The 23,853-nt window shown below is 36.3% G+C and overlaps 4 protein-coding genes across 6 annotated transcripts in view; 3 read left to right on the forward strand and 1 right to left on the reverse strand.

The window, feature by feature from the left end:
- The window catches only part of LOC129789069 (39S ribosomal protein L3, mitochondrial), a 227,469-nt gene that overhangs the window by 89,215 nt on the left and 114,401 nt on the right, over nucleotides 1-23,853 (reverse strand). The gene's annotated exons all lie outside the window — the stretch shown is intronic.
- LOC129788991 (glutathione hydrolase 1 proenzyme-like) lies at nucleotides 1,310-23,596 on the forward strand. Of its 2 annotated transcripts, XM_055825571.1 has the most exons (7): nucleotides 1,310-1,449; nucleotides 3,832-3,974; nucleotides 8,795-9,064; nucleotides 21,298-22,019; nucleotides 22,082-22,409; nucleotides 22,805-23,045; nucleotides 23,124-23,596. In XM_055825571.1, exons 2-7 carry the CDS (start codon nucleotides 3,835-3,837, stop codon nucleotides 23,382-23,384), a joined length of 1,962 nt encoding a protein of 653 aa, XP_055681546.1. In that variant the 5' UTR covers nucleotides 1,310-1,449; nucleotides 3,832-3,834; the 3' UTR covers nucleotides 23,385-23,596. The 2 variants fall into 2 exon arrangements, with proteins under 2 accessions (XP_055681546.1, XP_055681545.1); XM_055825570.1 differs by lacking the exons at nucleotides 1,310-1,449; nucleotides 3,832-3,974 and adding an exon at nucleotides 5,229-5,862.
- On the forward strand, nucleotides 17,814-18,277 carry LOC129789164 (nuclear protein 1). Its single transcript, XM_055825822.1, has one exon. It carries the CDS (start codon nucleotides 17,814-17,816, stop codon nucleotides 18,024-18,026), a length of 213 nt encoding a protein of 70 aa, XP_055681797.1. The 3' UTR covers nucleotides 18,027-18,277.
- Nucleotides 19,870-21,007, forward strand: LOC129789130 (uncharacterized). Of its 2 annotated transcripts, none has more exons than XM_055825779.1 (2): nucleotides 19,870-20,016; nucleotides 20,111-21,007. In XM_055825779.1, exon 2 carries the CDS (start codon nucleotides 20,145-20,147, stop codon nucleotides 20,790-20,792), a length of 648 nt encoding a protein of 215 aa, XP_055681754.1. In that variant the 5' UTR covers nucleotides 19,870-20,016; nucleotides 20,111-20,144; the 3' UTR covers nucleotides 20,793-21,007. The 2 variants fall into 2 exon arrangements, with proteins under 2 accessions (XP_055681754.1, XP_055681753.1); XM_055825778.1 differs by having other exon boundaries at nucleotides 19,871-20,016; nucleotides 20,134-21,007.

The raw sequence follows: 23,853 nt of genomic DNA on the forward strand, positions 1-23,853 counted from the left end.
TTGCACATCACCCTGTACTTTGCACTGATCTTACTTATCAAAACAATATAATCATGCATTTTTGCTCAATTCATAATAAAAAAAAAATTGAGTGCATTTTAATGAGTTTTACCTTGAAGAATTATGGGATTAGAAAAAAAATCTCTGTGAGCTGCATTTTGAATCTTTCCAAAGGGAAAATCCATGAAGAAGAAAAACTCTGGATGACGGGAATGCGCGATGGATTAATGAGAAGAGACACGCGCAGAGTCACGCTTTGAGATACTCCGAGTGCAATGTGCTGTAACAGTTGAATTTAATGTCGCAGGCAAAATAAAGAAACACCTTCTGAATATAAAATATAGTTAAATTAACAATGTGTAAAGTACGAGTTATAGATTATGTGAAAATAAAAACCCTTACAATATAAGAAGAACACATGGGAGAGAACAAAAAAGGCGCGATGTGGGTAGACAGAAGAAAAGAAGTTGAAGATGGAAAAGCATTTCAGAGAGAGAGATGCTGTAACTGTTAATGCGGAGAAATTGCAAAAAGAACACCCAAGAGAGAGAGGAGAGAAGAATCACATCTTAGTAATTTTATTGTAAATCGAAGAACAATAAGAATGAAATTATGCTGAAAGTGTTACATCCCAACCGTCTTTCTCTCGCCCCGAGAACCCAAGAAGAATTTTCCCCACTCGTGATCTTTTGCCCATTGGGATGGGGAAATTACAGGAGGAAAAATTTGCTCGTTATGGCGTCAAAAAGTGTGCGAAAGATTCTTGATTGAATCCAATTTTTTCTCCTTCCTTCTTACCCCGTTGATTCAATCAGCTTCTGAGGAGATTTTTGCATGATGTGTAGTTATATTGTTGTTGCCTGACTACTGAATGAGACACAAGACATGAAATTGCGAAGGCAGAAGGTTAATGGCAAGCCCTATCTACATTCTGGGCAACTTTTGTGGTCTGACGATATTTTCTTAAGTCTGACTAAAAAAACTAAAGTCTAGGTCAAAAAATTTAATCCAGACTTTAAGAACTTATAAGGATTAGCTCAAGAAACTAAAATGTAGATTAAAAAAAAAACTTTGGCCTGACTTTAAAAATTGAGGCCTAGCTGTGGTAAGCACCTTATAGGTTATGCTCTAACTAAAATTTAAAATGATTTCACAGAAAATATTTTTAAAAAATCTCGTACAGAATGAAAAACACAGAGCTGAACAATCACACACAAAATACATTCAATGAACGGAAAAGCTTGCCCCACTCTTTCACTGTCGAAGCTCTCCCCAGCTCATCCGAATGCCGCGGGATGCGATCGCGAGTCAGACCAAAGATTAGATCCAAAGTGTTCGGATCGCCAGAGAAACGCGCGCGTTTTGTGAAAAAGTGTGATCTCCTCGTGATCATTTCCACACAACACCCCTTTTAGCAAATTTTCCCGCCACTGCAAAGCGAGATTGGAGGTAAAGTTTTTTTTTCTTAACTCAATTTGTGTTGGGCAATTTGTGCAATTTCGCGGAGAATTGAATGTGATTCTGTGCTGGATCGCGCGGAAAACGGAATTCTCTCCCGAGTGCATCGTCATCGTCGTGAGGTACATGGGAAATGTGCATTGAAACGGAAAGACCTTATTTTGTGTTGCCTCCACACTGATGGATTGTTTTGTTGTTGAGGCAAAAACACACCTCTCTGCTGAGATCTCCCTCCCCCTGTCCACATACGGAGCACCTCAGTGTCTCCTCCGCATAAGACTCTCTCTCTGTGTGAGGTTGTATTTTGAAGAAAACTGTGAGGGAATTTGCTTCTTCACGAAGAAAAGGGTGAATCATTGGCCATAGAAAGTTCCACAACTGAGAGTGATTTGCAAAAATTTTCAATGTTGTGAAATGTTGCTCTTGCTTTTTTTTTTATTGGTTCATTCATATCAGTAAAGTTTATTATTTTAACCCTTTAAAGACCCCAATTTCTCATGCAATGCGTTGCCGAAATAAGTTTTATCAAAAGATCACGATTTAGAATAAAAAAATTTATTTAATTCTTTAAGCCAGTTTCAAAACATCCATCAAACACATTGATCTTTCTTTTAAAATTTTAATTGCAACTTCATAAAAAAAATACTTCTAGCGACTTTTATAATTAAAAGCTTCAGGTTTGCTTTCAAATTTTGAATTAACAAAAAACTAGAAAGTTGAATTAAAAAAAAATTACTAAGACGTCGCTGGAAACACGAAATAGAACTTCTTGTTTGCCATACTCGTTAAACAAAATTCTTTAATTTAAAGGGAAAATTCCCACAATTGTAAATTTTTACTTCTTCTAATTCTTAAGCCCATCAAATTAGTATTAATTTCCAATTTAAATGCAATGAAATTAAACACTGATCAGCCCCTTGAGAATCTCTCTTATTCTCCTTCTATATAGCGTTCAAAAAAAAACGTGACTGCAATTTGTAATTACCGATTTGTTTCGCATTTATTATGCTCTTCATGTGTGCTATGGGCTTCTTGTAGGCTGTTTTAATGCTTCGTCCAGTCGATTTTCCACCCAAAGTCACCTCAATCAAACAAGCTTGAGACGGTGGCACCTGTATGTATAAGTTGATTTCCTGAGGCGATCCTCTCGCGCAATTCCTGTGCCGGAAGCTTCGTCGCGGTGCAGTTGTGTGACTTGACTGGATAATTGAGACGATCGGCTCATTTTGGTCGATGACGAAAAAATAACATAAAATTATTCAATTGAGCTTCTCTCGGTGGCAGCATTGAACTTGACTGGCAGTCGTCCACATGGCGGTGGCCGCGTGAATTGCTTAATCACTCACAAACACTTTCGATTAGACAACAAATCTTTGCCTTCCACGCGACGACGCCAGATTGCGACTATATAGTTGTTATGTCTTTATGGGAATTTTTTGTAAATTCTTTGATTTATCTTATACTGTAATTTTTACATTATTAATTTAACAAAAGATTCGCAAAATGTTCTGCCTGTTCAGAAGCTATAAAATAGCCGTTAATCCGTTGATTAATTTCAAATAATTTAATCCTGATGAGGATCGACAACACACGAATACTCACGAAGATCTCAAATTTAAATTTTAAGCGTTATCAAACAACCAAAAAAAATACCAAAAATAATAATTTTGCCAAAATTGAATAGAAAGTTCAATGATCGACCAAAATTAAAATATTTCTTTGCAAAAGTTCAAAGCCCCTTCCCACATGTTGGAGATATAATTGAATTTCGATGAGAAAAAAGGCGCCCATATGCCTTATCATTGACACAAAATCCGCATTTGAACCCCAATTTAATCAATTCCATTTTATATAAAAAAAAATGAGAAAGTATTCCAATTGTTTTGAGAAATGTTCGCTAAAATGATATAAAAGAAAATTCAACATTGATCTGCTTCTTTTTCCGGACATTTGGTAACCTTTCTCACATTTGACCGGGGCATTTTGTGACTGTCTCTCAACCATGCCAGATAAGTCAGAGAAAGGGTGGAGATAAAAAAAAATCGAATGAGTTCAAATTTTGACTCATCCCATTGGATTTCTTCTCTCTCTGGTCTCCAATGTGGAATCTCTTCAGTAGCATGAGAGGAAGTACCTACCTGTGAACAATAATTTCCGCATAATATTGGACATCATATGCGAGGAAGCAGAGGCGAGAACTGAATGGGTCTTTATGGGTAATGGGTTTCCTTTCGCATTGATGGGTAACACAATCGATTCAACTTCCTCAATCCAGCACAGAAAAATGTTCGGAAAAATATCTTCCTCCCCCATACCCCTACCAAATCCTTTGTCATGAATATTTTACAACAAATGGGGAATCTTTCGATTCAGAAAATGACGGAATTGGAGAAAAATGAGACGTCTGATGACGCAGAGCAGCCCCTCAGTAAGAGTCAACCAACATCAGAAGGAGAGCCCGAAGGCGATGAAGGTGGAATTCTCAAAGACAACCGCAAGAAGTCCAAAGACAGAAGGTTAGTGCCTCAAGGAAATTAAATCTCCCAGCTTTTACTCGCATAGTTCCATTTTCCAATTCAGTAGCTCTGTAAATTCTAAAGCAGAGAAATTTTTCTAAAAAAAAAAAACACAACTCCCACGCGAATGAAACGGAAAAATGCAATTCAAAGCAATTGATGAATGTGCACAGAGAAATTCACATGATTGTGACGATTGTAGTGAAGCACGTGGCCATCCGAAAACAATTACCTGCTGTGTGCTATGATCTTATTAATTACCTTTGCTATATAGTTTTATACTGAAGATTTTTTATTGTAAATTAATTATTGTTTTGGGGGGGGGGGGGAAAACAAGCTTATCGCTCAATCTTAAGAATTCTTTCTTATCACAAAAGAAATTTTTGAGTGAGATTTTTTAGAGTAACAAAATGTTACAGTGATGATCGTAAAAATAACTTTCTTTGATCGTTTTTAAGCATTCTTGACTACTGTTCAGGGGCGTAGGTAGGTTGATGTTTGAATGTCTAAACATTTTAAGAAATTTAATTTTTTTTATAAGTCAAATTAAATTATTTTCAAACTATAAAATTACATAAAAAATCATTAAAAATTATAAGAAACGTAAAACGTTTCCAAATAAAATTAAAATTTAGCAAAGAATCGTCAAACAACGTTCAAATGAGTTTGTGAATATCACAAAGGACATAGAAAGCAATTTTTTTCTAAAGGAGTTTACCCTTTTTCTATGGGAAAAACTCCTTATTTGTGAGACATTATTTTAATCATTTATTTGATTAAAATAAAAAGAATTTGCTAAGAATTTTTATTTTTCTCTGCGACCGGCTAGAATAAACTAACCAAGAATTAAAAAAAATGTAAAAAATGACGTCAGATTAACATCGCTTTTCTACAACAAACCGTGTAAACCCCTTAGCGGAGCCACTTCTGTACCGTGTGTCTAGGAAAACGTTTCATTCACATTTTCTTTCCCATTCCTATGAAATACGTATTTGTATATGAAAGATTGCATGTATGCGTGTGTGATTTATCAGTGTGTGCGTGAAAATGTTTCTTTCACGATACGAATTTGGCGCGCGCGCGCAGTCACGAGTTCATTGGCAATATCTCATTCATTTTTTCACACTTTTATCATATATTTGTGAAAAGAGAAGAGAAAAAAAAAACTTAAGGAAGATGATCCAAAAATTGTGTGCAAGAGAGGAGTTCGGGAGTTTCCGCGAGATGTGTGTGCGACGATGAGCCACATTGGGGGCTATCCTGCACACATTCCCGTGTGGTGTTTGTGCCTCTCCTCAGGGTCACTCCGTGGCTGGTCGTGTGTGGGCCAATTGGGTGACGGAAGAGGCACACCAGAGGCATTCGAGTGACTTTTTGGAAGCTCATCGCCTCACACACACTCTGCCCGAAATGGAGGCAGGCACCAGCTGTGCCCAAACACCGACTCCCAGTCACTGCGGAGCACGCGGGCTGTCGGGGTATCTGGGCTAGGAGAGCCAACCAAATCATTGCGTAAGGCTTACCCGCGATAACGTTCCTCCACCACGCGGATTTAGAGAGCTTTTCTTTATACCAAAGTGTGCCAGGAGTGCGTGCCCTGTGACATGAAGTGATCACACACATGGAAAAAAAATTGTGCGAGTGTTTCCACGAATCCCTGAATTAACTCCTTGGTGCTGAACCACATTAACAGAACTAACACACAGGAAGTGAAGGGGGTGAAAATGACGAGATTCACGGATGAATCAGGGATTAAGTGTCGCTTCGGGAGACGTGAGAAATTCCCGCCAGTTGCTGAGGAGGACCCAGCAGAGGATCAGAATGCGCGACTCTTGCATCAGAATCACGAGGGAAAGTGCCCCAAAAATAGATGTGCCTTCGTCAGCCAGTGAGTACCAGATAACTTGCCAGACACCGCGTGAAACTGATAAGGTGGATGATAAAATAATGCCGCACGAAATATTGATTTGGCATTGAACTCCACGAATGAACTCGCGCAATTTCTCCGCGATATTTGCAATGTGCATGCAAATTAATCCTCTTATCAGCTCACAAAAATTCCCCACGTATTACAATTTTCCCACAACATATCACCCAGCTGATCCCAACATATCTAATACCAAATGAATGAGATTCTCATTAAATAAATCTCCCCGCAACGCGACGCAATCAATACAGGTGGTGGTGGTGTGGCTCATGTCTCCTCGACCTTCCACGAGATGTAAAATTTTGCTGCTAATCATTCGCCAAATACCCACAAATGGAATTTCATGAGACATGTATGCAATAAAAAGAAACGAATGGAAGAATATTTGCGCGCTAAAATTTCACAGAAGACATAAAAAAAAAACAATTTACACGCACAGATTTCCAAGAGAGAGAATTTCCCTATCATTGACCGTCACAGATTTTTACCTCTGGAATCACTGGGATGGGAACTTGTAAAAAAAAAAGTAATTAAGAAAAATCATTTATCGCACGGCAGACGGTTGAAATTGGTAAATAATAAGAAAGGGCCAAAAGGCTCTTCAGAGCAGACAGCTCAAATGGCTTTGAAGATGTGCTCAAGGATTTCAAGAAACATTTCGAAATGCGACAAAATGAGATTCACAAAAAAAAGATTTTTTTGATGATTTGAAGATTTTTGGTGACTAAAACCTCATTCCAAGCATTTAGTTTATTTATTTTTTTAGCTTTCAGAAAGATTGGTTATATTTTTCCATTCAAGTAATACGTAGAAATTTAATTGATATTAACGCAGGAGAGTTAACCCTTTCATGGCCTCATGGGAAATACTGAGTTATCAATTTTTAATACAAAGTTTAATTGAAGTAGAAAATGAAATGATTTCTTCTGGATAGAACTGCTTAGTCTAGCTAGAAATTTTAAATTAACCCTTTAATAACCAATGAGACGCTTTCGTTCAATTTGTTTTTTTTTCTTTAATATTTAATTAAATTGTTTTATTAATTTAATTGTTTTTAGCGTCTAAAATGTATCTCTTCATACATTTGACAATTATTTTTCTAACATTTGATGTTTTGTTTCTACAACTGATGGTTCTTGTCTAACGTTGACATATCTAATCATTTGAAAATCCTCCTCCTTATTTTTTTATTTTAAATTGTATCAAAAATGCGACATTATGTCAGAATGGGTTAAATACCCTGATACTTTTGAAGGAAATTTTTTCTTTTAAAAAATAATCTTATCTCAAAAATATTATACAATTCTACAAATATTTATAAGACATTCTAATCAAATTTGCGTAAACCAGGCGAAAATTTCCTCCCTTATCAACATTGTAAATTTCAACAAATCCTCAGACTTTGTGATTCTGAAATTTTTGCCAAAAAGTAGAAGATTCACACGCAAAGCCTTATCTAATTACATTAAGTTTTTATTAGGCTCCGATTTCGTGACTGACGACAGCTCTTCAAAAGATTACAAAATATCTTTATTGAGTTATTTTCCCCCAAAAAAAAAAGCCCCAAGAAGTCATATGTTTAGGTTTATTAACCCAATATCAATCAATACATTGAGTTCTTAAACAATTCTTCTCTCTTTCGAGACATAAACAATAAGCAGAAAATTCTCCTGAAAAAAGTTGGATCAGTTACCGAAAGAAAAGAAGATGTTATCGTGAAATTTGAGTTGTTTATTGGAGAGATTGAAGTACAAATTCCCCGGCATGTGAGCACGCGTTCAAATGGCATTTTTATCTTATCAGCAATTTGACTCCATGCCCACCCCTAATGAAGAATATTTGTTGGGAAAGTCGACCTCATTGTGATGAAAATTCTCTGGGCTTGACCTTATCTCGGGTTTAGATAAGATTTTTTGGCCTTTCAGCAATTACGTTATTATTAACCCATTATTGCTTTTAATGAATTATGCGTTAATCCAAACTATTTTTAGTTTTAGTTCCTTGTTAATCAAGGACAAAAAATTATCTTTGTAGCGTCTTAATGATAATTTTTCTTACCATTTAATAAAAAATTGTAAACTTAACTAAAATTGATCGATTGAACGATTTTTAATAACAATCGCAATACCCCTGAAAATATTTTTTTATATTTAAAAATATTAAATTGAAGTAAAATTTTTAATTAGAATCAAAACTAGATGGTCACCAAAGTGTTAAATTCACTTTTGCATACTTCTCGGCGCAAATTCATTCCTCGTTTTGTTTCTTTCGTTATCAATGAAACATTTTCCTTGCATGTGTTTGTATGAAAATATTCTATAGCAGTGTGTGTGCTGTGTGAAAATTTGCGCGAATTTCAAATAATCTTTGAATATTTTATTTAATCCATGAATTTTTGAACTTTTCCCAAAATAAAATCGGAAAGAAAACTTGAAAATGATATTCAAATTAAAATAAAATTTAGATGAAAATTCTGAGAGAATTCTGGGAAAATTCTAAAGCAATTCTTTCTAATAAATTAAAGAGAAAATCATAAATTTCATAGAAAGCACCCCCTGTAGTTTATGCTATTGATTTTGTGCTATATAGTTGAGTCTTCTTTGTAAATAATTCGCCTCATGTCAATGATGACCCTCCCGTGCACCCCCTCCCCATATTGTGGTCGGTCGATGGAGCGCGGAATGCGGCCGTGAAGGAAGAGGAAGATGATGTAATCTGGGAATTGAAATTCGTCAGATGCAACGGCAACTGATAGGGCGGGAAAACATCATGGCACTGCTCCTCATGTTCAAATAGTGTGCCACACAAACATGCCCGGTTCATGACCCCACATGCCAGCGAAATTTTCCATGCCCCCAATAGATTTTCATTTTTTTTTTAAATTTGTTTTCAGATGCTGTAGCTGCTGGACTCGGATGAGCTACTGCAACAGGGCAGTGCTCCTGGGAACAGCCGGCATTCTCTTGTCCCTGTGTGCCCTAGCCTTCTATGTGGGCATCTATTCGCCAAACTGGTGGCGAATTGCCGTAGACAAGCCGGCGCCAAAGGGGGTTTTGCACCCACCCAATCCAGAAGTACCACAGCCACCGTCCCCATCGACTCAGCACGTCTTCCAGAATGCCGCTGTATGCTCAGACTCTGACGTGTGTAGTCGCATTGGCAGGTGAGTGGCATTTCCAAATTTTGTATGACCCCAAAAGGAAAAACTCGTGGAATCTTGAGCATTACGTATGATATGAACTCATTTGATAGCGAACATTGTACCCGATAAGGGGCATGTGAGCGAGGACACTGCCAAATTTGGATTTTATTTTTAAAACAGTCTGTGGCACAAATATTCGTGCAACACTTATAGAGTTCTTGTTGAAAAATAAGTATTTATAAATCATTTATGATTCTATTTCTGGTCTTGTAGAATTTTGTAGACTTAACAGTTCTTGAGACAAGGAACTTATATTTCTCTATTATTCAATTTTTAAGAATTTAAAACAATAATTCTCTTATTTTAAAGCCAAATCTTCAAGATCTTGAAATATTTTGAAAAATTTATAAACCACGCCCCCAGTCTATCTCCTTTTATATTTTCACACAAGAAGCAAATGCATTAGTGCTCCAAGGATGCCAGATGCATAATCAAGGAAGCTGTTTAAGTTAGTTTGAGAAAAATAATATCAAAAGTAAAAAAGAAAAGTAGAACCTGAAATGAATAAACTCCTTTTACTAAAAACGCAGCATTTGAATTTATATTTATACTTTTCCTTAAACAACTTATTTTAAAATGTCAATAAATTTTTACAATCCATCATGAAAATTACCGTGCAATTCCATAAATTGGTGAAGGGGGTAAATAACAATTTTACTACACGCCCATTTACTCCTATATACAAACCGTTTAGGTACATAAAGCATTAATTTCATAAACAAACAGAAAAAATGCGGGTTGATAAAACTTTCCATGAAAGTTGGCGATCAAATTCTTCCACAGGGGAGTGTGTCTCAAAATGCGGACAAGAGACAAGTTTCATTGGAAAAGTGTATGAGAGAATATTCACACAAATATTGAACATTTCTGTATAAACTTGCTATCGTTCTTTCAAATTGTGTATAAAGAAAAAACCTTGTCAACGAGAGTGATTGATAAGCAAATTAATTTGAAAAGATATAGGTTGTTGAAGAAGGAGCACCAAAGTGGCGCGATAACAAATATCATAATCTAATCGCGCGGGAAACAAAAACACAAACAACGTATGGCTGAAGGTGAATTCATTATTGGTCTGCAGGCGAGGGTAGACACGAGTACAGAAAAAATATCAGAAAGTCATAAATTGTGGTGAAATTCGAAGGAGATTATTATTGGTTGGAAATTCATCAAAATGCTTTTAGCTATACATACGATCTAGTTTAACCTTTGGAATGCGGAGGCCTTGGTAGTTACGTAGAATGCGAAGGTGGGGTCGTTGAACGACCCCAAAAAGAAAGCCAATTTTCTCCCAAACTATACAACCTGGAGTTGTCGGGTTAGTGCCTATAGATTCCTTATATAGTCCTCTTGCACCCTGCACCACAAATTCGCCGCCCTAAAATACTTAGAAGGAGATATTAGGGAAAAACATTTTTCAATCATTTTTCACAATTTCTTTTTGAGAAATTTGCCAAGAAACTGCAATTTTTTTTTCACTCTTCCCCACATTCCCCTAACTTCCCGCAAAGTGATAAATGGCAATATTTCTCGAATATTCTTTATTGTTTTGCACATTTACATGCTTCTAATTATGTTTTATGTTGTTTATGCTCTAAAAAATTTTCCGCAGCATGACCGTTACACCAATTTTTGAATTCCCTTCTTCTACATTTTCCTTAATAACTTTTCTTGTGGTGGTCGGATTGAGCTGAAATTTTTACACAACCTCCTCAGATAACCAAAGAACTTATTTCCAAAAGATGGGAATGGTATCTTATATATTTATGGAGATATAACACGAAATATAGCGCTGGGGTCGTTCAACGACCCCGCTCCGCATTCCAAGGGTTAAACTGCCCCATACTCTGCCACCTCTATTTGCACATAAAGTCAAGTGTAGATGGAAAAATCTACAACTTTCTGTACAAATTGTTGCAATTTGTTCACTCCACAGCAGTTTAGTTTATTCTCACACAGCCCCCATAGAACGCCTTACGTGACAAAAATTCAGAGTTTCTTTACTTTCTTAGCTGTTGTAATTACAAAAAAATATTATCACATTTATTTACTTCTCCTCGCATACAAAGGATCTCTTTGAGAAAGCATCTTGCCATGAATCATTCAGAAAATACAGAGCGGATCTCAATGTGTGCGCTATAAAATGCCAATTTACTGATAATACGAACAATGATGTTTCTACAACAAAGAATCTTACGCAAAAACTTAAGGAAATTACGTTATTTTCATTGGAACATAATTAATGTTTTCTTTTATGTTCAATTTTCGTTCTTTGCTCTTTGAAATTTTGAAGAGAATGGTGAAAAGGAATAGATTCCTCAACCCCATTTTATTTCTAATTGCTTCTTGAATGGCGGTAGTGGTCTACAGAGATTCCAAAAAGATTTTGTGTGTTCTACTATTACATTTAATTTGAAATTTTAAGAAGAAACTAGAATAGTCTGTATGCTCAATATTCCTTAAATAATTAAAAACTTTTCCCTCCTTCTTAACTAGCTGAATAGCTTCTTAACATACCTTCTTATTAGCTGAAGATCTATTTCAAATTTTATCCGTTATCCTTCCATTTCATTGAAACAAGAAGAAAAGAATTGCGCAGAATTTTCTAATTTTTTCCAAGAGTTCTGGAATTCTGCAAAATTGCAATTTTTCTCATTCAGCTAATTGCAGAAATATCATTTTATGTCTGTTGAGCGATTTGTTAGTCACAACAAGTTATTGTTTTGCATATTTTTTTTGCTTCTTCCGCAAATATTTCACCCGAGAGGCATATAAAAATTTATCGCCATGGGATAAAATGTCATGGATTTTTTTTCTCATTAAAAAAAGTCATTCAATCGCTAAAAATTGAATTTTTTTAGATTAATTCAAAAAAACTTTTTTTAAATGTTTTGTTTAATTATGGATACGAGTTAGAGAGTATTAAAATCGTTAAAGTACCTATTTAAGTTAGAAAAAATATTATTAAAGCTTTATTAAAATATTCAATATTTTTAAAATTTTAAATATAATTGTTATCGAATTCTTCTTTATTATATAGAATATTCAATAATAATGTAGAATCTTACATCCCAAATTAATAACCACAAATTGCGAAATACTAACCACCCTAGTCCGTCACAGAATTTTTTTTCCAACTCTGTTTTACAAGACATAGATAAGGAGGAAATGAAATGATGTGAGAGTTGCGTAATAGAACACCATAATATATAATTCTTTTCTCGACTTTATCTTCCTGAGACACGCTTTGGTGGTGTATTTTTGGTGGACTTAAAATTAATACAAAACATTCACACGAAGCACGAAGTCCCGAAGAGACGATTTCGCGATAAAATGAATGTTTTGCGTCTTTATTTTTCTTCCATTTTCACTCACATTTAATCAGCCGGTTTTCTATTTTTCTTCACCTCATTTTTTTTTTGTTATGACGGCCACCTTTGTAGATGATACTGCGGTGTTATGCTCACACGTCAACCCTAATACTGCGTCCAGGGAGCTCCAGGAGAACATCTCTGCCATCCAGGAGTGGCTTCACACTTGGAGAATAAGGGTCAACGAGACGAAATCCTCGCATGTCTCCTTCACGCTGAAGAGGAGAAGATGCCCACCAGTCTTCCTCAATGGCACAAAAATTCCTCAGCACGATCATGTGAAATACCTGGGAATTCACATCGATAAAAAGTTGTCCTGGAAGCAGCACATTGAAGCCAAGGCCTCTCAGTTGAAGCTACGCCTTTCAAAGCTAAATTGGCTCCTTGGTAGGCATGCCAAATTGTCTCTCTACTCTAAAACTCTGATCTACAAGGCGGTTATTAAACCAATATGGACGTACGGCGTACAAATTTGGGGCTCATGCAGTAAGTCCAACCTCAGCATCTTGCAGCGTTTTCAAAGTAAACTCCTTAGAAGAATTTCTGGTGCTCCCTGGTACATCAGAAATGAAGCTATTGAGAGGGATCTAGAAGTCCCTTCAGTGTACGAGGAAATCACAAATGCTAGTGTTCGTTACAAATCAAGAATCCTGACTCATCCAAACAATCTGGCCACTCGGCTGCTTACTGGGCCTAGGTACAAAAGGCTTAAAAGATTTGACCCTCTTGATCTCCCGTCTCGATGGGAGCCCGTTCCCTGAGTGTTGCCCACAGGAGTCATGTTGATTGGGGTTAGGACGCAGTGGCAGTTCTTACCAGTGTAATAGTGTTGTTTCGAAATTATTGTTGACTGTATTTATTGTCTTTACTTATGTATTAGACAGATAATGCAAATATAAGCCCATTTGGCAGTGTAAAAAAAAAAAAAAAAAAAAAAAATTTTTTTTCCTACATATTACTCTTATCACCTTACTTTGTCAATCATCCCCCCTGTGCCCGCGGGGGCCATTTGATCACGTTGCGCAACATATTATTTTGAGATGGTATGAGTTGTTTTATTTTGAATGCGCAGCTGAAAAAGCCGGCTCACGAATTGGTAAACATTTGATTATAAAATGTTCCCCTCATTTAGCCAATATATAGCAAAATGTAACGAAATTGAGAGATTAAAAAAATAATGAGTCATTAGTGAGTAATTTATGTGATGTGACGGCATTGGGGGAGGTCAAAAGGTTCCCATCGCACGATATATTGAGTTCATAACGAACTTTTCAAACTTTTGAACCCCCCATTTATTTTTGCCCCTAAGGCTGTAAAATCTTTCTGGAGGAGAATACATGAGGAAGACAATGCAGAACGGAATATTCCAGAAAGTTTTTCTTTCTTGCATTGTCGGGCAATTGCTTCAGGAGTTTTTTTTTGTAGAAAGAGTAAATTGCATCTTGAAAGAGTGAGAGTGAGGAATCTTCCATTCCGAGAAGGTCAGACGGTACAAAAGGACATGTAAAACACGCCACATTCACCATAGTTAATTCCTCTTTAAATAGACCCAGCTTCCTGCATTGCTCTATGCATGTTTTTAAGCAATACTACAAGCACGTCTTATCTACAAACTAATTAGCATTCAAAAGAAATTTTTAGAAAAAAAATCGCAAAATTATTAATTCATCAATAATTAAAAATTATGTCTGAAAAAAATCAGAATAATTCTTTTAATTGAATGAATTTAGCAATTTTGATAATTAATTTCACAAAGGATCTTATGCGATGTTTTCTTGTTATTTTTAACGAATTCAAGCGAGATTTAATTGGAGCATTAAAAAAACATAGTTCGTGACTGAAATGGAGAGTTAATAAATATAAAATAGTGGACAAGTTTCATTAAAATTTCATGGAAGACGTATTTTCGGAAGGAGATAATTCACCCAATTTATTTCCAATTTGAAAGACGGAAACCAAATTACTCTTGATTTCGTTCTAAAAGAAAATAAAACGTGAAAATATATTTTTTTTATTTATTGAAAAAAAAAAAACATATTAAAAAAAAAAGGTTTTTGATATTGTAAAATCCTGTGAAAAGTATGTGTGTTATGAAAGGAAAAACATTTTTCCACTTTGAAAGATTTCTGTCAGAATACCCCTACAGATTTTACAAAATAAAAATAACATAAATTAAACTGACTTTTTTTTAAAAGTTTTTTATCCATGTGTTAATCGGTAATTAACATAATCTTATAAAATGCTTAACAATTAAACATCTTAAGAGTTATCTATCGAACAATAAATTCGTTTACTCTTGATATTCTAGAGTAGATAGTTTTCAAAAAAAAAAGTTTCTTGTCCATTTACTTGAAATTTAAACTTTTCTTTTATGTTTGAGGTTATGTTTATGTACGCGGCATTAGATGTTCAACCATGTTTATTTTTCAAACTTCTCTAATTCCATCATCATTTGCCAAATATTTGCAATGATCATTAACACTTTCCGCAAAAGAATCATCATGGCGAGTAATAAAATGGCAAAGAGTTAACACCACGGACATTATCACAACAAATGAATCGCGTCTATTGCAGAGGAGAGAAGTCAATTTTTTTTTTGTTTTTGCAAACAATACTGTTAATCCACCATCGACCCCAAAGCGTGCCCTCAGCAGAAAAAGCACAACAAAAACCGACAATATAATTTGCAGACTTATCAACATTTTGTGTGCCTTTGCTATGAAGTGAATTGCTTCTTTTAGCTGCTTCGTGTGATCACACTTTTCTCTGTGATTGTGGGTAACGATCTTCACTCTTTTAAACAAAATATATAATACCACGACCACGATACTGCGCAGCAATCATGAGAAAATATCTCGTTCTATTTGATATTTTGAGCGGTGTTGCCAAAAAAAATACGTGATCGAGAGAACGCGACAAAAACCAAAATATTTGCAAAATTTCTTACAAGACTTTGAAGGAGGAGCTGTGCAAAAACACGTTTCTAATGTTCCATCACATAAGTTTCTAAATTGAATATTATCCCGCGAATGATGAAGAATCATGAAGAAAAAAATCTTCTCTTGACTTTTTCATCATTTTTCCCAATCTATTCTTAGCTCTGTGTGAATGTTTTTCCTTTTCTCGCGATGCTTTCATACACCGGTGTGCGTGGAAGCAAAAAAAAAGAACCTCAGCGGTTGAGTTCCAACAATATAAATAGTTTTGAGGTTATTTACCGCGCTTACAAGCCGGCAATTAATTATGCAACATCATCTGTACATTTTTCAACTCGTTCGAATTTGTGTTTTGAAATTCAATGTTTGACCACAACAAAGTGGACAAATTTACTCATTTGGCCTTTCGCGTGTTGTGTTTTTTTTAGCATAATCGGAAGGAACAATCTTATCAGCCGGTTGGGTTTTCAATTTTTTTCCATTGAATGATATTTCGACTATCACAAATTGAACGATAAATGCGCAGTTTTTTCAAATATAAATTATAATGAAGACAGGTATGGTATGAGATCAATTTTGAGCTTTCTAGAAAATTTTCTTATCTACTGATGAAAGCTCAATGAGATCCGAAATGTATAACGCAACATTACATGTTCGTTAGATCATTCTTTTAGGCACTCTGTCTAGTCTAAGCTTGAAAAAGAATATTTGGCCGTAAATTAGCTACATTGATGAAACTTTGATCATTCTTTTCAAAAACAATTAAAATAATTTGAAATTTTGGTAATTTCAATGAAATAAACATTATCGTTCAACTGACAAATTAAGAAATTAAAATTCTTCCCTTCTCATATTTGCTGTTCTTTACAGAAATTCTCAACAAATCACAGACATAATTAAAAGAAATCCAGAGAATATTTTACCTGCACAACAAAAAACGATTAAAACATGCGATGCATTTAGTTTGTGCAAATTTCGCTCATCCATTTAATTCAATTTCATTAAATATGTCACGAAACATGTTTATTTAACCATGCAAAACAGGTTAAAGTTGTAAAAAGAACTTTTAGTTTATGCTGCTAATTTACTGTTGGTCAACATTCTCTTACCCCTTTTCTTTTACAAAATAAAATGCACAAAACTGCTTTCATTTGCCGGCATCGTCACGTTTTGAATCAATATGGCGGTTTGAATAATATTTTAACTTTTTTTTTGAATTTTAATAGTTTTATTCTTCCGCCCTCTCATCATCTGAGAGTCTTGAATATTCTTTTTTCTCGAATTTTCCATTATTAGCCAATTTCAATGGCACGTTTCTGTGCCTCATGCTTCGACTCACGTATACGACTGTAGGTATATCACACAAGTTTTGTATAATACAACAAAAAAATCTCACATTGAAGGCGGTATTTTGTCGTGGCTGAGGAAGGTCTGTGCCTCGCTTTGATATTAATAGATGGAAAATTGTTTGTATGACCTATATAAGTTGGGGAAAAATACGGAAATGGATGGAAAACGTTAGTAGTTGAAATCGATGAAAATTCGCGGGGAAACGTTCAAAATCGCCGTACGTGTTTGAAAAAAAACCCAGTCAAAAGTGGGAGGAAGTTTGGGGATCTTGGGGATACATTTGGGGCTAAAAGTTCGTGAATTTCATGATTGTACTGTACATCATGATGAGTTTATAATGTATGTTTTATTCACGAAGCACGTCGTTTTATGGGATTGAAGCCAGTTTTTTTCGTTTGAACACACACACTTACCCAGCTTCGCGGCAAAATCTTCAGCTGGTGAGTAGGAGAATGATTTTCCGTCTCATCCCAGCTTCTTTTTGTTCTCGCAAAATCGCAGCAAACAGCGGCACTTGCGCTTGTGGGCAACACATACACACAAACCAGTGGAGTGATGTTGAAATGTGTCGAGATATGGATACCCCCACTCCTGTGTGTTTTCGCGCAATCGTGTCGCTGCCGAGTATAAATAGCAGCACGAATTGAGTTTCGATTTTAGTATTTTAATTCCAAGGCTACCGTAGTCATCGAACATCCGTGCGCAAGAAGCGTTTCTATTCACTTGAATTAAAATTCAAAGCAAAAGTGTTAAATACTACAGAAACAAAGTATTGCAAAGAGAAGCCAATTACACCATTGAGTTGAAACTAATTGAAGCAATACAAGTGTAGAAGTATACGCGCTTTTAAGAACCATTTTTGAAGAAAGAAAAGTTACATTCTTGATTTCTAACGACGCAGTTTGCGAGAAAAGTTGGCAATTTGTGTGTGAAAAAAGCTCCCACATCGACGAAATAAAGTATAGTGCTTCTGAGTTGCACAACAACTTTGCAAAGGATCAACTTGAACTTAAGAAGAGAAATCTAATCTTGAATTTCGTGTGGATTTGCAATAAGATGTCCGAAGTTCATTTTGACGAATACGAACACTACAATTTTGACCACGATAAGCACATCTTCTCGGGACATAGTGGCAAGCAGAGATCCAAGAAGGAAGCCAGCACACATACAAATCATCACGATCCCAGTGGACATTCACGAAAGATCTTGACAAAAATGATGAATACTGAGAACAACAGGAAGGAAACACCTGCCCCAAAGAAGAACTGAAATCACCACCTTAAAAAAAACTTGTGCGTGAACACAAAAGTTTTGAGACTTTTTTTTCCTTTATGTGTCTTTATCTCTTGAAATAACGATATAAATATTCCACTCTATATGCACATTTTTCTCTTCTGTGTGTGTTCGTGTTAAATAAAGCAGCGAAAAACGTACATAATAAAAAAAAGCCCCAGGGTTAAACAAAAAAAAAGAAACAAAATAAACAAAGTGCGAAGAGCGAAACAAAAAAAATATAAAAAGTAAAATATAAAAGTTGTGTGAGATAGGTAGTGTGTGAGGAAGTGCGCAGGGCATCGCACATTCCTTCATCTCTCTTCGTCTTCGGTTTCTTTGCAAAAAGAAAGAAAACAACCAAAAAAAAATTAAAGAAGAGAGAAGCTGCAATGGCGAATAATCTTGTTATTCCGGTCATGTGTACTCCAGCTGATTCAGCGGTGATTCTCGCCCCTGCGCCAGCTGACGTGGAGACAAAGCACACCGAGGAGCACTACTCCGGAGGTCTTGTGGCCTCAATGCTGTCCCGATGGCTCCTCAGTACCACCTTCTACTCCAGTGCCCTTCACCACGACACATACCGACCGCCCAGCAGTAACACATCAACGCCGGATTGAGCTGCAGGCTACACATCTGATCATCCTGCATCTACCACAATCCCCTCCTGCATCCGACATCTCATCTACTATTAAAAAAATCTTTTAGATTATAAGACATGAATTGCTGTGTTTAATGATAAATCTTAACTATACTATTGATAATTAAAACAAAAATATCTCGGTTAAGTAGTTTTTAGGAGCTATATTAATTGAACTAAACACCAATCTATCGAGTTTATGAATAAAGAGTGAAATACAAAAAAAAATAAAATAAACTTAGATTGTAAAATGAAAAACAAAATAAATATGAATTGATAAAAAAAACATCCAATGAGTCTCTTTGTCTCTCAGCGGAGAAAATGTTCCATTGATGTGACCTCCAGCTGTACTACTGCGAATGGCAAGAGCAGAGTTCAATAGAAGCGACCCCGCGAGATAGGCTGTTTTGACGCAGATTTTTTTTTCAGTGTACACACTGGGAATAAGGCAAGGGTCTACCCTAGGTTGACTTCCTTAAATTATAAAATGCTGAACTTTAAGAATTCGTGTGAAGGAGCTTTTTGCCATTTTTTATAGCAATTTTAGCAATCTTAGTTTCTTGCAAGCATAGAACGTTTATTAAGCATTAAACTTTCAATCTTATTTTCAATCCCTAAACAAAATTATTAAACAAAAAAATGTAATTTTGATCATGGATTCGCTTAGGGAAAGAAGGTGGTTGAAAAAAAAATTAGAAAACAAACGGAAGAAGGAGTTTATTCATTTTATTAGGGATTTTCTTTTACTTCCCGAAAAAAATCAACAGGAAACATTGACCCAGAAAGTAATTCACTGAACTTCTTCAATGCAAAAAGCACTCAACTGTTGAGAAAATATCGAAAATATAAATAAAAAAAAAGACCGAAAAGACCTTGACACCACGCTAGTACTCCGAAAAGTAAATTAAATCTCAAGCAGAAAATTAAAACATAAAATAAAGAGAATAAATGGCAATTTTATTCATTTGTGAGGGATTCAATGATCTCCGCAGGAATGTCCTTGGAATGTTCTATAAGAATTTTTCAGTTTTTACAATCATAGATATAACCTGTACTTGTGAAACTGAACTTATGAAATTCTCCACTATGGACGCTTACGGAAAATGAGGGCGCTGTATGTCTATTTGATAACAATTATAAGCTGATAATGAGTTGAGGATCCTTTAGGCAAAAAAAATGCAAAACATGTCAAAAGAGTCAAAACTTTAGTCAGAGCTAAAGATCCCCAAAGTTCAGATCACAAACGTAAAAAATTTAGAAAAAAAGTTGTTTATACTGAAAATTATAAGTTAAATACAAGAAAAAAATACTTCTATATTTATTTTTACTTCTGTACAATCACTAAAGGTAGGTTTCGTGAAGAACTTTATCAATTTTTTCGTTAATTTTTTGATCTTTACAATTCTTTACCAAACGCATCCACAAAATGGTATTTTCACAGGACAATTTTTCAAATTTACTCAGAAACTCGTGCAATGGCTGCTGCAATAAACACTCCGGACTCACCAATACCCGAAGAAGTTCATGAAAGTTTCCTTGATGACATTGACACTGATTTTTTGAAGGAGATTTCACTGATATTCTATAGTCTCGATGACGAATGCAATGACTTCATTGATGAGTATGATTTCAAAATGGCCGTCTGTTTGATGAACTTTCCTTCAATTACGAAGAAATACATCAATGGGATACTTGCTCGCAAAGCTCTGACTCAAAATCTAGAATGGGCCGAAGACAGCGAAGAAGAAGATACTTCCGGGAAGGTCGGAACGATGAAGTTTTGGTACGGGGAATACGTTCTGCTCATGAAGGAGATTGAATCAGTTGATCGAGAGAACATTATAACTTGGTTCCAAGCACTCGATGATGAGAAAACAGGGATGATCCCCTTTGAGTACGTCAATATCTTCATCAACTACGTCAACTGGAACGTTCCGGAAGAGCTCGTCAACGTCCTAATGAATGGCGTTGGGGTGGAGGAGACAATCGATCAGACTGCATTCATCTTCATCATTCGCCAATGTTTCAAGCGGACATATCTTCAGGGCGCAAATGATGGATCTGATCAGTCTGAGGATTCTGTTTCTGATACTCCTGATACTCCATCGCTAGACACTGATTAGATCAAACACTGACTGATTTCTCTATGATCTCTACATTATTTTGAAACTGTTAAAGACTGTTGAAAGCCCACCTTAAGTTTTTAAAGTTTAATTTTGTTACTGAAATTTTTATAATAAATTTTAATCTGATTTAATCTGAAAAGAAAAATGTAAAATAAAGAAAAGTATTAATAAGACTTTAAGTAAATAAAAAAGAATAAATACTAAAACTTTTACCTTAATCTCTTTTATAAACAAAAATTCAAAATGGCTGCGTGTCTTACAGTTACCTTTTTCAAAATGGTTGAATTTTCACTTCTCTCCCTCGCAAAACTTGAAATGCCCAAGAATCTAATCCTTACTTCAATAATTTTAACGATCTTGATTATCTGCAGATGATCAAGATCACTCAAAACTGGCAGTAGTGTCCAAAAAGATCATTCCAACGATATTTTCCTGAAGCTTTTTGACTTTTAAGATGCATTCTTTGCTTTTCTTTTAAAAATCTTCTTGTTGGCAATTATAGGGATGTCTTTACGCGCGGCGGACATGTGGTGGATGCAGCTATTGCCACCATGTTCTGCCTGGGATTAACCAACATGCAGAGCATGGGCATTGGGGGTGGCTTCATCATGAACCTCTACCTACGTGATCAACAGAAGGCCTACACGTTGGACGCCAGGGAGATCTCTGCATCAGCTGCTTTTGAATCCATGCACCTCCATGATCCCAATACGACGATCGAGGGCCCTCTGTCTCTGGGCACGCCAGGTGAATTGATGGGCTACTGGGAGGCGCATCAGCGCTTTGGGCGTCTCCCGTGGCGGGATCTCGTTGCTCCGGCCATCAAAGTGTGCGAACAGGGATTCCCCATGAGTCGTCATATGGAGGATTCCACAAAGATCAATCCACGCATCCAGTACGATCCTATGCTACGCAGTATGCTCTTCAATGAAACCACCGGAACATTCAGGAGAATGGGAAGCATAGTGCGCCCTACAAAGTTGTGTGAAACATTGAGGATTGTTGCTGAAAATGGTGGGACTGATCTCTACAATGGAACTCTGGCGGATCTCTTTGTGGAAGATCTCAAAGAGCTAGGCAGCATCATCACGCGGGAAGATCTTCAAGCTTACCGCGTAAAGTGGTCAGACTCGATCCCTATCAAAATGAATGGGGACACAATGTACATCATTCCACCGCCAGGCAGCGGGCTTCTTCTTGGCTTCATCATGAAGATCCTCAAAGGTGAGATTTCGAAGCTTTTCCGCCATTTTGTTTTTTTTTTTAATTGTGATCTTCCTGTGCAGGATACCACTTCACCCCGGAAAATATTGCAACAAAGAATGAGACAATCAGAACGTACCATCGTATCATTGAGGCCTTTAAGTGGACCTATGGTAAGAGAACAGAGATCGGAGATCCGGACTTTGTGGACATTACCCAGCTAATCAACGATCTCACATCGGATGAGTATGCAGAGCAAATAAGGCTGAAGATTGAGGATACATTCACAAGCCAAGAGCCAAAGGACTACGGAGGAAACTTCCACATTTCTGAAGATCACGGAACAGCTCATATCTCTCTCCTAGCACCCAATGGAGATGCCGTCTCTGTGACTAGCTCCGTTAACTTCTAGTAAGTTGTTTGTCTTTATTAATTTTTTTTATGAAAATCTAAAATTTTAATTAGTTCCGTCTAGAGGTCAGAATGATTCTTAATTTTTTTTAAAAATTAATCTTTGAGAAAGCAAATAAATTGATAATAAACTTACTATCAAGGGATCAGCACAAGCTGGCAAATCAGACGTAAAAAATTTGCGATAAGATACCGCGATGGTTTATTTTAAAATAGGAAGAAAGGTTTTTTGCTTAGGTTTCAAAACAAAGATTAATTAAATTTTACTGCTTTCAAGGCATTTCGAAGCAGATTGAATAAAAGAGAACAATTTTATGACGTTTCGAAAGTTTTTTATTTCTTCTTCAGGTCTGCATATCACTTTTTAATTTAAAAAAAAATGCTTTTCTTTGTAGCTTTGGATGTGGGAACATGGGCAACCGCACAGGGATCATCTTCAACAGTGGCATGGATGACTTCTCCTCACCCGGACTGAAAAACTACTTTGGTCTTCCGGGATCCCCGCCTAATTACATTCGCCCCCGAAAGCGGGCGCTCTCCTCCATGTCCCCCACAATTGTCGTTGGCAATGATGGGAATGTTAAGCTGGTGATTGGGGCTGCGGGAGGGACAAAGATCACAACAGCTGTAGCCATGGTGAGACTGAAAGCTCAAACTCCTGCCGAGCAATGAAAGAAAACGAAGAAAACTAATAAAGAATTCTTATTATTTCAGGCAACAATGAGAATCTTGTGGTTTGGACAGGATGTCAAGGAGGCCGTTGATGCTCCACGTTTCCATCATCAACTCATTCCCATGTGGGTGGACTATGAGTACGGTATGGAGGATTATCTGGTGGATGGACTGGAGAAGCTGGGCCATAAGACAAATCGCTACAATTACCGTGGCTCCATCATTTGCGCCATCAAGAAGAACGACACAGCAATCTATGGAAATGCAGATTTCCGCAAAGAGGGAGATGTCTTTGGATTCTAAAGACCTCACAGCATCCCCCAAAAGTAGCTTTATATTCCTCAATTAGAAGAAAAAAGAAATACTTCCTCACATCTCAGCTTCGTTGCGTAGCTTCCATTTAGGCAGCGGGAAGTATTTAAATAATTTTACTAAATAAGTTTTCTGCAAATCTTCACTATAGAATTTTATGAATTTTATTCTAAATAAACGTATTATTTTTATACGGTAAAAAACCATTCCAATCAATTCCCTTCGCCATCTTCCGGAAGATCCTCTCCAGGATTCTCTTCGTAGCCAGTTGGAAGGGCATTCATGTGCCGATTGTGGAACAGTGTGTGATTCCCATCACCCCATGGGAATTTCTTCGTCCGGATGCGCAGATGCTCGTATGGAATAAATTCCGGGCGATCAACTTCTCCATGATGAAGAATCACATTGGCAGCACAGAGTACAATCATTGGAATGCAGAGAAAAATTGAAATTCGCCTCC

The sequence above is a fragment of the Lutzomyia longipalpis genome, chromosome 2, assembly GCF_024334085.1.
Source record: "Lutzomyia longipalpis isolate SR_M1_2022 chromosome 2, ASM2433408v1".
Classification (NCBI taxonomy): Eukaryota; Metazoa; Arthropoda; class Insecta; order Diptera; family Psychodidae; genus Lutzomyia; species Lutzomyia longipalpis.

What these genes read in the sequence shown, in the direction of transcription:
- LOC129788991 (XM_055825570.1), top strand. Translation starts at nt 5,699, where the DNA reads ATGACGAGATTCACGGATGAATCAGGGATTAAGTGTCGCTTCGGGAGA. An exon ending in AGATGTGCCTTCGTCAGCCA is followed by an intron (nt 5,863 to 8,794) that starts GTGAGTACCAGA and finishes ATTTGTTTTCAG; the next exon opens with ATGCTGTAGCTGCTGGACTC. An exon ending in GTGTGTAGTCGCATTGGCAG is followed by an intron (nt 9,065 to 21,297) that starts GTGAGTGGCATT and finishes TGGCAATTATAG; the next exon opens with GGATGTCTTTACGCGCGGCG.
- LOC129789164 (XM_055825822.1), top strand. Translation starts at nt 17,814, where the DNA reads ATGTCCGAAGTTCATTTTGACGAATACGAACACTACAATTTTGACCAC.
- LOC129789130 (XM_055825779.1), top strand. Translation starts at nt 20,145, where the DNA reads ATGGCTGCTGCAATAAACACTCCGGACTCACCAATACCCGAAGAAGTT.